Source organism: Gekko japonicus, unplaced genomic scaffold, assembly GCF_001447785.1.
Source record: "Gekko japonicus isolate JY-2015 unplaced genomic scaffold, Gekko_japonicus_V1.1 scaffold3824, whole genome shotgun sequence".
Classification (NCBI taxonomy): Eukaryota; Metazoa; Chordata; class Lepidosauria; order Squamata; family Gekkonidae; genus Gekko; species Gekko japonicus.
The window spans coordinates 72,510-85,201 of NW_015167159.1; the positions used below are offsets into that span (position 1 = coordinate 72,510).

General features: G+C 49.9%; 1 protein-coding gene across 1 annotated transcript in view; it reads right to left on the reverse strand.

The window, feature by feature from the left end:
• The window catches only part of ZNF512B (zinc finger protein 512B), a 60,920-nt gene that overhangs the window by 32,025 nt on the left and 16,203 nt on the right, over positions 1–12,692 (reverse strand). Inside the window, exons 5-10 of the mRNA XM_015413105.1 lie at positions 12,187–12,268; positions 11,830–12,077; positions 8,765–8,836; positions 6,063–6,230; positions 3,492–3,616; positions 1,610–1,702 (exon numbers count right to left, since the gene is read on the reverse strand). Of these exons, the coding sequence (XP_015268591.1) occupies positions 1,610–1,702; positions 3,492–3,616; positions 6,063–6,230; positions 8,765–8,836; positions 11,830–12,077; positions 12,187–12,268 (788 nt within the window). The remainder of the gene's footprint in view (positions 1–1,609; positions 1,703–3,491; positions 3,617–6,062; positions 6,231–8,764; positions 8,837–11,829; positions 12,078–12,186; positions 12,269–12,692) is intronic.

Consider the following 12,692-nt stretch of genomic DNA (forward strand, 5'->3'; position numbering starts at 1 on the left):
CTCTATTACGCTTGGCTGGACTGGCAAAAACCGCGATTGGGAGATGATGAGCGCGAGGATGGAGATTGGTAATACGGCTTTACGGGGGTCATTTCGTAGAAAAAGAGGTGCAGGAGCTCATTTGCATAACTCATTTGCATATGCCACGCCCCCTGACAAAGGGCAGGCGTGCAAGCATGCCTCGGTTCCCTGCCTGACCCGCCGCGGGAGGGGGGGGGGGGGGGTTTCTGCAGGCCTTCCCTGGCCCGTCCGCCTCGGCAGGTGGGCCAGGAAAGGCGGCAGGGGCCCCGGCAATGTTCCCTCTAAGCTGTGGAGTCTTGTGAGCAAAAGTTCTACTTTGTGAGCTACTGGCATTAAAGTTGTGAGCGAGCGATTTGGCTACTGCATCAATTAGTTTGCTCTGGAGACATCCTTCCTGAGCCGAGACAAAAATTTGTGAGCCAAAGGCTAAAAAACTGTGAGCTAGCTCACACTAACTCAGCTTAGAGGGAACACTGGCCCCTGGGCTCCTTTCTGCCGGAGCGCCGTTTCGGCACATTCCGGCAGGAAATGACCCCTGCTGCTTTATGAAACGCAGGTCTGTTTCCATGCCTAGAACCTCAATAAACTTTGGGCAACTGAGATGATGAGGGGGGTCGGAGCGCCTCCCCTATGAGGAAAGGCTGGAAGAGTCTGGGACTTTTCGGTTTAGAAAGAGATGACTAAGGGGGGGGGACAGGATAGAGGTTTACAAAACTATGCATGGGGTGGAGAGAGTGGACAAAGAGTACTTTTTCTCCCGCTCCAAAAAGACTAGAACTCGAGGGCCTCCGATGAAGCCGATGGGCAGTAGGTTCAGGACGGACGAAAGGAAATACTACTTTACACAGAAAAGGGTTAAGAGTCCACTCGCACCTAAAGACTAACCAAAAAATGTGGCAGGGTATGAGCTTTTGTGAGTCACTGCTCACTTTTTCAGTGTCGGTCTGAGGCCAGAGCCAGCCGGCTGGAGTCATGCCCTGGGGGTCCCTACCCCACCCAGAGCCCCAGGATCAGTGTTCCCTCTAAGCTGAGTTAGTGTGAGCTAGCTCACAGTTTTTTAGCCTCTGGCTCACACATTTTTATCTTAGCTCAGGAAGGGATGGCTCCAGAGCTAACTAATTTATGCAGAAGCCAAATCGCTCGCTCACAACTTTAATGTCAGTAGATCACGCAGTAGAATTTTTGCTCATAAGACTCCACAGCTTAGAGGGAACATTGCCCAGGACCTAACAGCAAACTTTCTTTGAAACTCCTTTTAAAAACAGGAGCAAGTGTCTAGCATTATGGTCTTAAATGTCTATGTGGACACATGCGGACAATGCCGGGTGAGATTTCGAAAGCCAGCGAGGCTGCTGAATGGCATGTCCAGTGTTGGGGGTTGCGGCTTCAAAGCCCTGCTCGCTCCTCCCCCAACTCCCCCAAGTAGAATAAACAGTCGTAGACACAAAATACATCATGCAAAATAAGATAAGTTGTGCAAACGTCTCAAACTGATGCAGGGTGCAAGGTTCAGATTTCCATGGGAAAGGATTTTATTATTTTTTTTTAAAAAAAGAAGAATTCAGAGGAGAAAGTGCCCTGAACCAACCTTGTTGACGTGCTCGGCCATGGTGTGGTAATTCAACCCTGCTTTTGACTTGAACTGCTTCTTACAGTGCTGACATTTCAAGGCGTCTTGCAGCTGGACAAAGGAAGCGAAGGATCAGTGCAGGTATTTCAGTGCCAAAACTCGGGACAAATGCAAACAGGGGAGTCAGGACACAGGATGGAAAAGTACACGCGGGCAATACACTCAGTAATTCAGCACCTACACACCACATACGTTTTGCATATCTGTGTCTACAACACCCCGAGTTTGCCTCTGTTGGCTATCCCACCACTCGGGGTCGCCCAGCAGGAACTCATTAGCATAAAAGGCCACACCCAATAGCAGAAACTCATTAGCATATTGGGCCAGACCCCTGACAGCACAGCTCATTAGCACATTAGGCCACACCCCCATGTTACCAGAAGTGTGGTCATCCAGCCACACCCACCTTTTGCTTCTTATTCTGTTTACCGTGTTTGTTGTCAAAACCCAGGGCTTTTTTTGTAGCAGGAACCACACACCCCTATTGTAGCCAATCCTAACGAGTTTCTGCTGTTGGGTGTGGCCTATTATGCTAATGAGTTCCTGCTGGGCGTGGCCAACTCAGGAGCCAGCCGGAACTCTGTTCCTGTGCGTTCCTGCCCCAAAATAGCCCTGGGGTCGCCCATCTGGCATCGACCGGCGCCTGGGCCTTTTTCTTCGTGGCTCCGGCTCTGTGGAACAGGTTCCCTGAAGGGGTGACGGGGCTCCTCTTAGGAGATCTCTAGGAGTCGCTGCAAGGCGCTGCAACGCTGTTTGGCGGGGCTTTGGAGGGGGGTTTGAATGGCAGGCACCTTTTAAAGGGGGAAGGAATTGGGGCTTGCTATTTTATCTTGAGTTTTCACTGAAAATGTTTCTATTATCGTAAGCCACCTTGACGGGTTTTTTTGTAGAAAAAGCCCAGCAGGAACTCATTAGCATAATAGGCCACACCCAACAGCAGGAACTCATTAGCATATTAGGCCACACCCCTGACAGTGCAGCCCATTAGCATATTAGGCCACACCCCCATGTTACCAGAAGTGTGGTTATCCAGCCTCACCCACCTTTTGCTTCTTATTCTGTTTACCTTGTTTGTTGTCAAAACACAGGGCCTTTTTTGGTAGCAGGAACTTCTTTGCATGTTAGGCCACACACCCCTAATGTAGCCAATCCTAATGAGTTCCTGCTGTTGGGTGTGGCCTGTTATGCTAATGAGTTCCTGCTGGGCGTGGCCAACTTGGGAGCCAGCCGGAACTCCGTTCCTGTGCGTTCCTGCCCCAAAATAGCCCTGCACCTTGAAAATGTTCCTAACTGTTATCGTAAGTCACCTTGAATCCCGAGGAAAGGTGTGAGATAAATGTTTAAATAAATAAATATATAAAATGAATGTATACAGACACGGCTTCTCTTACGCTCTTCTAAATGGAACACTCTGTCTGAGGCAATGATGCTCTGTATTCTTGGTGCTTGGGGGGGCAACAGTGGGAGGGCTTCTGAAGTTCCGGGACCATTGGTGGACCTCCTGATGGCACCTGGTATTTTTGGCCACTGTGTGACCCAGAGTGTTGGACTGGATGGGCCACTGGCCTGATCCAACATGGCTTCTCTTACATTCCCTCCTTTTCACTAATCTTTGCTTGGTTTTGGACCTGGTATTTCTGGCCACTGTGTGACAGAGTGTTGGACTAGATGGGCCTTTGGCCTGATCCAACATTGGCGTCTCTTATGTTCTTATAAACCTCACCCACAAAATCTCCAGGTATTTCCCGACCCAGAGCTGGCAAAACCTAGAAGAAGGGTATTTCTGCCCCTCACTGCCGCCTTCTAATTATTTCTAGTTCAGGTACGTGCAGTGTCCTACCTTTTGGCAAACTTCCATGTGCTTCTTGAGACCGAGGACCGTCTTCCTGGTGATCATGTTGCAGGTGGGACAGGCCACTTCCCCCTTCTCGTTGATCGTCCGCTGCCACTGCTCCTCCGGGCTCACTGGGGAAGGGAGGGGGCAGGCAACAGATGTCAGCCCAGAGATGTCGTGAGGAAAACACTGCCAACGCCGTCTGAAGACAACCCCCCCTCCCCCCCACACCATCATTCCCCTCAAGTCTTCAAGACGGCTGACTGAAAATCTTCCAATGAAAACAAAACCCTCATTCAAACAACACTCAAACAATACGAGCGGCAGAAGCCGGCAGAAACACAACAAGTGCTTAAAATGCAGGATTCGCTGCCAGAGGATGTAGTTATGGCCAAGGGTACGGATGGCTTTAGAAGGGGATTATGATTCGTGAAGGAGAGGACTAGATGAAGAAGAGGAGATTGGATTGATACCCCGCCCTTCATTACCCAAGGGAGTCTCCGAATGGCTTACAAACTCCTTTCCCTTCTCCTCCCCACAACAGTCACCCTGTGAGGTAAAAGAAGAAGAAGAGGAGATTGGATTTATACCCCGCCCTTCACTACCCAAAGGTGTCTCAGAGCGTCTTACAAACTCATTTCCCTTCCCCTCCCCACAACAGACACCCTGTGAGGTAAAAGAAGAAGAAGAGGAGATTGGATTTATACCCCGCCCTTCACTACCCAAAGGTGTCTCAGAGCGTCTTACAAACTCATTTCCCTTCCCCTCCCCACAACAGACACCCTGTGAGGTAAAAGAAGAAGAAGAGGAGATTGGATTTATACCCCGCCCTTCACTACCCAAAGGTGTCTCAGAGCGTCTTACAAACTCATTTCCCTTCCCCTCCCCACAACAGACACCCTGTGAGGTAAAAGAAGAAGAAGAGGAGATTGGATTTATACCCCGCCCTTCACTACCCAAAGGTGTCTCAGAGCGTCTTACAAACTCATTTCCCTTCCCCTCCCCACAACAGACAACTAACCATGGTAACTAAAGGGAGCCTTCATGTTTACAGGCAATCAACCTCTGAATCTCAGTGCCAGGAGGCAACATTAGGGGAAGGCCTCGGCCGCTATGCCCTGCTGTTGGACCACCAGGGGAACTGGTTGACCACTGTGTGAGACAGGATGCTGGACTAGATGGACCACTGCTCTGATCCAGCAGGGCAGTTCTTATGTTCTTATGAAGGCCTCGGCCTCTATGCAGAGGAACTGGCTGGCCACTATGTGAGGCAGGATGCTGAGCTAGATGAACTATTGGTCTGATCCAGCAAGGCTCTTCTGATGTTCTTATGAAGGCCTCGGCCTCTATGCCCTGTTGGCCTTCCAGGGGAACTGGTTGGTCACTGTGTGAGACAAGATGCTGGACTAGATGGACCACTGGTCTGATCCAGCAGGGCTCCTCTGATGTTCTTATGAAGGCCTCGACCTCTCTACTCTGTTGTTGGGACATCCAGAGGAACTGGCTGGCCACTGTTTGAGGCAGGATATCAGGTATTAATCGATGTAATACTGAATTGACCACTAGAGGGAGCAAAACATGTGAAGAACAGAACCCCCACCCCAAGCAACAGGAACGCAGAAGTGAGGAAAACAACACTGCAGAAGAGCCCTTAATCCACAATCCGTGTTTAAGGAGCTGTAGGGTTCCTTTTAGGAGCTGCGGTGGCTCAAGTGGTTAAGACGCTGAACTGCAGGCTGTGGAAGGTCGGTAGTTCAGCAGTTCGAGACCCGAGTGTGCCGCATGACGGAGTGAGCTCCCGTCTCTAGTTCCAGCTCCTGCCAACCTAGCAGTTCGAAAGCAAGAAATTGCAAGTAGATAAATAGGTACCACTTCGGTGGGAAGGTCACAGCGTTCCGTGCGCCTTGGGGTTTAGTCATGCCGGCCACATGACCACGGAAACATCTTCGGACAGCGCTGGCTCTTCGGCTTGGAAACGGGGATGAGCACCGCAACCCTAGAGTCGGACTCGACTGGCTTTCGCGCAAGGGGAACCTCTACCTTTACTTAAGGTTCCTTTTTGATTTCCCAGCGACCAATTCACACAGCACGCCCTGGGAAACCTGGGCTTTCCTACCAACTGTGCTCTTCTCAGGGAGCAGCTGTCAATCCCGATCCTCTAAGAGGTGGTACCCATAGGAGACACAAGTTTGCAAACACTACGGTGTAACTTTCACACCGACACATGCACACTTACAAATCTTAGGTGTACATTTTTTAAAAAAAAAATGCATTGTGAGAAGACAGCCCTCGTTCCAGGTCAACGACATAAAACTACCAAGGCCGCGATTCTAAAGATCTCCCGAAGCAGTGTTCCCTCTAAGGTGAGTTAGTGTGAGCTAGCTCACAGGTTTTTAGCCTCCGCTCACACATTTTTGTCTTGGCTCTGGAAGGATGGCTACAGAGCAAACTAATTTTATGCAGTAGCCAAACGGCTCACTTACAACTTAAATGCCAGCAGCTCACAAAGTAGAATTTTTGCTCACAAGACTCCACAGCTTAGAGGGAACAGTGCTCCCGAGTAGGGAAAAGGCTCACCTGTTGAGGAAGGTGCTGCTGCTGCTGCTGTTGGCGTCGCCTCCTTTTTGATGCTGGATGCCGGCAGTTTCCTTTTCAGCTCTTCGCTATTCATGGCGCTGCTGCTCAAGGCCGCCTCCAGCTTCTTCGCTCGATGGGCTTTCGCCTTGTCCTCGGCTTTGGCCAGCCCTGCAGAGAAAAGCAGAGGTTGGGTTTGGAGACAGGCCAGAGTGGAGCGAGCGCTTCCCGGCCGCAAGCTGCTGCAAAGGCCAGGGGCCGAGACAGGGCTCATGACGAAGGAGCCCCCAGGGTAGACCTCTTCTCTCCCACTCGTTCTCTAGGTGGCTACTGACCAGTCCCTGTTTCTCAGCTCCCCATCTGCAATAGGAGAACAAGAGCACTGATCTACACTACAAGATTGTTGTAAGCAGGGCTCTTTTTGGGCCGGAACGCACAGGAACGGAGTTCCGGCTGGCTCCCGAGTTGGCCACGCCCAGCAGGAACTAATTAGCATAATAGGCCACACCCAACAGCAGGAACTCGTTAGGATTGGCTACAATTCGGGGTGTGTGGCCTAACATGCAAAGGAGTTCCTACTACAAAAAAGGCCCTGGGTTTGGACAACAAACAAGGTAAACAGAATAAGAAGGGAAAGGTGGGTGTGGCTGGATGAGCACACTTCTGGTAACGTGGGGGTGCGGCCTAATGTGCTAATGAGCTGTGCTGTCAGGGGTGTGGCCTAATATGCTAATGAGTTTCTGCTGTTGGGTGTGGCCTATTATGCTAATGAGTTCCTGCTGGGCTTTTTCCTACAAAAAGAGTCCTGGTTGTAAGATAACGGAGGGGCAGCACTTGAAACACTCCAAGGAACCGCGTAAGGACCGTCTTCTCCTATATGCTGCTGTCCAGGAATCAAGATCACACGGAGAGGCCCTCCTGATTGTCTCACCAATAAAAGAGAAGAAGGAGGAGGAGAAGGAGGTTTGATTTATATCCCGTCCTTCACTCAGTCTCAGAGCAGCTTACAAACTCCTTTCCCTTCGCCTCCCCACCACAGACACCCTGTGAGGTAGGTGGGGCTGAGAGAGCTCTCTCAAGGACTGCCCTTGAGAGAACAGCTCTGACAGAACTGTGGCTTGCCCAAGGTCATCCAGCAGCTGCAACTGAAGGAGTGGGGAATCAAACCGGGTTCTCACAGATCAGAGTCCGCGCACTTAACCACTACACCAGATTAGATTCTGTGCACAGGAGCGGTGGCACAGTGGGTATATCCCACTGTCTTAACATCCGAACTGTGTTAGTTCGAGCCCTGCGCTGGTGTGAGCAGCCAGCCTGTTGTCCCCAGCTCATCGTCCACCCAGCGATTTGAAAGCTTCAGCGAGTAGATAAAATGGGAACCACTCCTTAGAGAGGGTGGGCACACCAATCTCCCTTGTGGGAGGGTGTTAGCTGACGGTCAGGACCTCCTAGTCGAGGTCGGAAAAAGGCGGAAGAACTTCTCGGGTACAAAAATCCCTGCAGTGGATGTTTCCGGCCAGGCGGTGGCAGTGTGGCGATGTGACATACGGGTCCTGAAGCCTGGTCGACAAGCAGCCGTTCGGAAAATGACTGAGCGAAGCCAGAAGACGTTTACACCGTGCAGTGACAGCATGTGCAATTAAATGAACATATGTTGTCTTCCCTATCCCCTATGAACATTGTTAGTCCTCTGTCTAAAATGTGTAACTGTACATCGCTTTGAGCCCACTGGGGAAAGCGATTAATAAATTGAAAGTATTATTATTGTTGTTGTTGTTGTTGTTGTTATTATTATTGTTTATTATTATTAACCACTACACCAGATTAGAGTCTGTGCACCAAACCACTACACCAAACCTCTACACAAAGAGGCTCATCCAGTGGGAATACAGGTCAGGGCCTTCCCGGTGTGATTCCCATTACCGTTCCACCTTGCACACTATGTAGTTAATCCTGAATCAGGTTTAATGGTTTGTCTAATGAGTTATCTCTTGCACTATTTCCCATAAGTTTAAACAAGTCTGATTGCACTGTGACTGTACTGTATTTTATTATGTTGTTGTACATTGAAATATCAATAAAAATTATTTTAAAAAGAGAGAAACTGGGAGAAACAGAAGAGTGACTCCACTCCACGGAGCTCCATCCCACCCACCCCAAATTCCACCTACCCTAGGAACAGACCCCAAATCTCCGGGAATTTCCCAATCCCATCCAAAGGTAGCAACCCCAAGGAAACAGGATGCTGGGGCAGGTGGACTTGGGCCTGATCCAACAGGGCTCTTCTTTTCTTACGATCGCCTCCATCCCCACCTGATTCTATCACTGCTACACTGCATTGTCTCTCAAGTCTTCCCTGTGCTGTGCCTCAACAGAGTTTGCATTCGACTCCACGGCAAACAAAATAAGGCAGTAGAAAAGAGCAAGAGTCCAGTAGCACCTTAAAGACTAAGAAAACATGTTGGCAGGGGATGAGCTTTTGCCAGTCTGTGTTGTGGTATCTGAAGAAGTGAGCCGTGACTCACGAAAGCTCCTCCCCTGCCACATATTTTGTTATTCTTTCAGGTGCTCCTGGACTCTTGCTCTTTTCTACTGCTACAGACAGACTCACACGGCTACCCATCTTGAAATAACGCAGGTGACATTTGCAAAATCATCACACCGGAAGATTTCATAGTCTCGATCAAAAGCTGCCTCCGGCTTACCTTTCAGTCCGAACGTCCCCGAGATGGACGGCTGCTCCCCGGTAAACTTCTTAGGAGTTTTCTGTTTCCTTCCTAACTCGAAAAGGACAAATCAGAGAAGCAAATTGGGTCAAACACCTGCATTGTCTGCTCAGAGCACACTGCCTATTGGGAAATGGATGCTCTATTTGGTGCAATCAGGGGTCATTTCCTGCGGGAGCGCACAGGAGCGGAGCTCTGGCAGTAAGGAGCCCAGGGGGCGGTCACATGCAACAAGCCCCACCCCCTGCTCCCAGCAGCCCTCAGTCAGAGCAAGAAGCAGCCAGGTAAGTTGCAGAGCCAAAAGAGTCCAAAACAGTCCAGTGGCACCTTTAAGACTAAGTTTTATTCAGGTACAAGCTCTCCTTCCACTGTGAGGACAGATCTGCAAATCCCCCCCCCCTAACAGCTAGCAATCCAAACCAGTCCAGTGGAGCCTGAGTGGTGGGTGTTGCCTTCTGACACACTTCCGGTGATGTCAGGGGTGGTTGGCATATGCAAATGAGTTATGCTAATGAGCTTCTGCACCTCTTTTTCTATTAAATGACCCCTGGGTGTAATTAATGCTGCTTTCTCCAGAACAGAACTGAATCCTGCTTTTTCCAGAAAAGAACTGAAACCCGCAGGAAGTCCTGCTTAACCTCTCATTTGGTTTATCAGATTTCACTATATACAGTGAAATGGTCTGATCACCCCCACTCAAGAAAGATATTATAGCATGGGGAAAAGGTGCAGAAAAGGACAACTGAAATGATTAAGGGGTCGGAACGCCTTCCCTATGAAGAAAGGTTAAAGAGCTTGGAGAAACAGCGACTGAGGGGTAACACGACAGACCAGGGGTGACCAAACTTGCTTAACGTAAGAGCCACATAGAATAAACATCAGATGTTTGAGAGCCGCAAGACGTGAACAAATATTACACGTTTTTCCTGGGAAATACGCAGATTTGCTTTTTACTAACACTAAATGAGACTGCCCAAAATAATAACAAAAGCGGTAAAAGCAGATAGTGCTCATGATATTTATTTGTCCAGTGATAGGTAAAGGTTCCCTTGCTCGAAAGCCAGTCGAGTCCGACTCTAGGGTTGCGGTGCTCATCTCCGTTTCAAAGCCGAAGAGCCAGTGCTGTCCGAAGACGTTTCCGTGGTCATGTGGCGCACGGAACGCTGTTACCTTCCCACCGAATGCGTTCGAACCGCTAGGTTCGCAGGAGCTGTGGCCAGACGCGGGCGCTCCCTCTGTCACACGGCACTCGGGTCTCGAACTGCTCAACCACCGACCTTCCTCAGCCTGCAGTTCTGTGTCTTAACCACTTGAGCCACCGCAGCTCCAGTGATACTTGTTTGCTAATGATATTTCACTTCCCCATCCACCCTGCCAGGAGTAGTACAAGATGTGCGAAAGAGCCGCATGCGGCTCCCGAGCCACAGTTTGGTCCACCCTGCGATAGACGTTTTCAAACTTATATGAGGGATAGAGAAGGCAGAGAAAAAAAGCCCCTTTCTCACAATACAAGAACTCATGGGCACTCGATGAAATTAATGAGTGGTAGGTGGCAGACTTAAAAAGTACCTCTTCACCCCATGAGTAATCAACACGTGAAATTCACTGCAGCAGGAAGTGGTGGCAGCAGGAAGTGGTGGCAGCTACAGACATAGACAGCTTCAAGAGGGGATTGGAGAAACATCTGGAGCAGAGGTCCATCAGTGGCTATGAGCCACAAGGTAGAGATGGAACGCTCTGTCTGGGGCAGTGATGCTCTGTACTCTTGGGGCTTGGGGAGCAACAGTGTGTGTGTGGGGGGGGGGCGTCTGGAGTTCTGGCCCCGCTGGTGGACCTCCTGATGGCACCTGGGTTTTGGCCACTGTGTGACACAGAGTATTGGACTGGATGGGCCATTGGCTTGATCCAACATGGCTTCTCTGATGTTCACTGGGCAAGGTTTTCCAACTTCTCTCCAAAACCATAAGAAACTTGCTTAAAAAAAAAAAAAGGAATACCGATTTTCTCCACAGATATTTAAAGGCAACTTTAAAGCAGGGATTCCCAAATTAAGGAAGGGAAGTAGAAAAGGAGCAAAGATAGCTGCAGTGAATATACATAGTGCTAGTCCCACAGGAGTGGATCATCTCGCATGGATTACACTTGCCTTAAAAATAATCGAAAAACAAAATACTTTTGGCACTGTATCTATGGATGAGCCTACTTAAATTCAGCCTAGCGAAGAAGAAGAAGAAGAAGAGATTGGATTTATACCCCGCCCTTCACTACCCAAAGGTGTCTCAGAGCGGCTTACAAACTCTTTTCCCTTCCCCTCCCCACAACAGACACCCTGTGAGGTAGGTCGGGCTGAGAGAACTCTTGACAGAAACTGCTCTTTTTCAAGAACAGCTGTGCCAGAGTTATGGCTTGCCCAAGGTCATCCAGCCAGGTGCAAGTGGAGGAGTGGGGAATCAAACCTGGTTCTCCCAGATTAGAGTCCGCGCACTTAACCACTACACCAAACTGGCTTTCATGCCAAACTGGCCCTGTATCAAGGATACAGGGATAATTTTAGACTATAAGCTAGTGATTTTCAAACCACTGTGTCCTGAGAGGTCAGTGAGCCAGGAGAAATAAAGAACTTAATGAATTATAGACCCCCATGAGCTCCAAGAGGAGGCATCCTGTTGCATCTCTGCATGAGTCATTTGCCTTTTCCCAACCACCCTGGTCTGGTGGTGGGGGGCTCATCTTTGTCCCAAGTATGATGTTCAGTCACCCCAGGCCATAGGTATAACAGGACCGTTCACCCCCACAGGAACTTGCCTGTTGCATCTCTTCATGAGTCACTGGCCTTGATATCAACCAGGTCGGATGTCTAGATCAGTGAATCGTGCAGAAACACAGAAGAAGTAGAGGGCTCCTGTTTGTTAAATCTTGCTCTCCCACACTCTGAGAGCGGAACCTGTTCAGGTGTAAGAGCAAAGCGTACCTCCAAAGTCGATTTGTTCAAGAGTGGGAGAACTGTGCCTCCAAATGCATGAGAAACACTGCTCTAGTCTTACTGTGCTTCATCCGCTCGGGGTCTTCCTCCTGAACAACGGCATGCCGGCTCGTCTGCTGCTTGGAACTTCTGCCGCCGGACAGCTGCGTGGCCGGGGTGGCCGCTGCCCCACCGCTCCCAGCTTGGAACTCTTTGCCATCCTTCTTTGTGGATGCACACTCTCCGTTCTCGGGGTGTTGGAGGGCAACGGCCTTTTCTACCTTGGCCTGCTTGAGATGGACGGTGGGGGACGGCGAATGCTCAGCAGCTCTAGGGCAAAGCACAGGGGGCGGATTCAAAACAGGGCGACGTACCGAGGCCTTTCTGACCACCCTCCTTCCACCCCGATTCAAATGGCGGCTCCTCTCTTCATCTCTGCCTCAAAGACGTCTGGCTGTCCTCGACCAAAGCCAGGGCTTTCTCCGACATGGTGGAACTCTCCGCCAGCTTCCGCCAGGGCCCTGCAGGACTTAATGCCATTCCGCAGGGCCTGTAAGGCAGAGATGTCCCGCCAGGCTTCTGGTTGAGGACAGCGACTGTTTCCCATCATTGGCACCCTCTTCTTCTTTTTTTCCACCTTGCCCGCTTTGGCCTCTTCTTAACCTGCCCATGAGACAGAAGAACAGTCCTGAGCGGGTTTTAGACTAAAATAAGGACGCCGTCTGGAGACTGTACAATAAGGATTCATTGATCTGTCGATTTTAAGTCGTATTTATATGCATGTTTTTAACCTGTTGTAAATCGCCCAGAGACCTGTGTACTCAAGGATGGGGTGACCCAGAAACTTAATCAATAACAACAACAGCTACAGTAAAGACCCCAACAACAACAGCTACAGTAAAGACCCCAACAACAACAACAGTAAAGACCCCAACAACAACAACA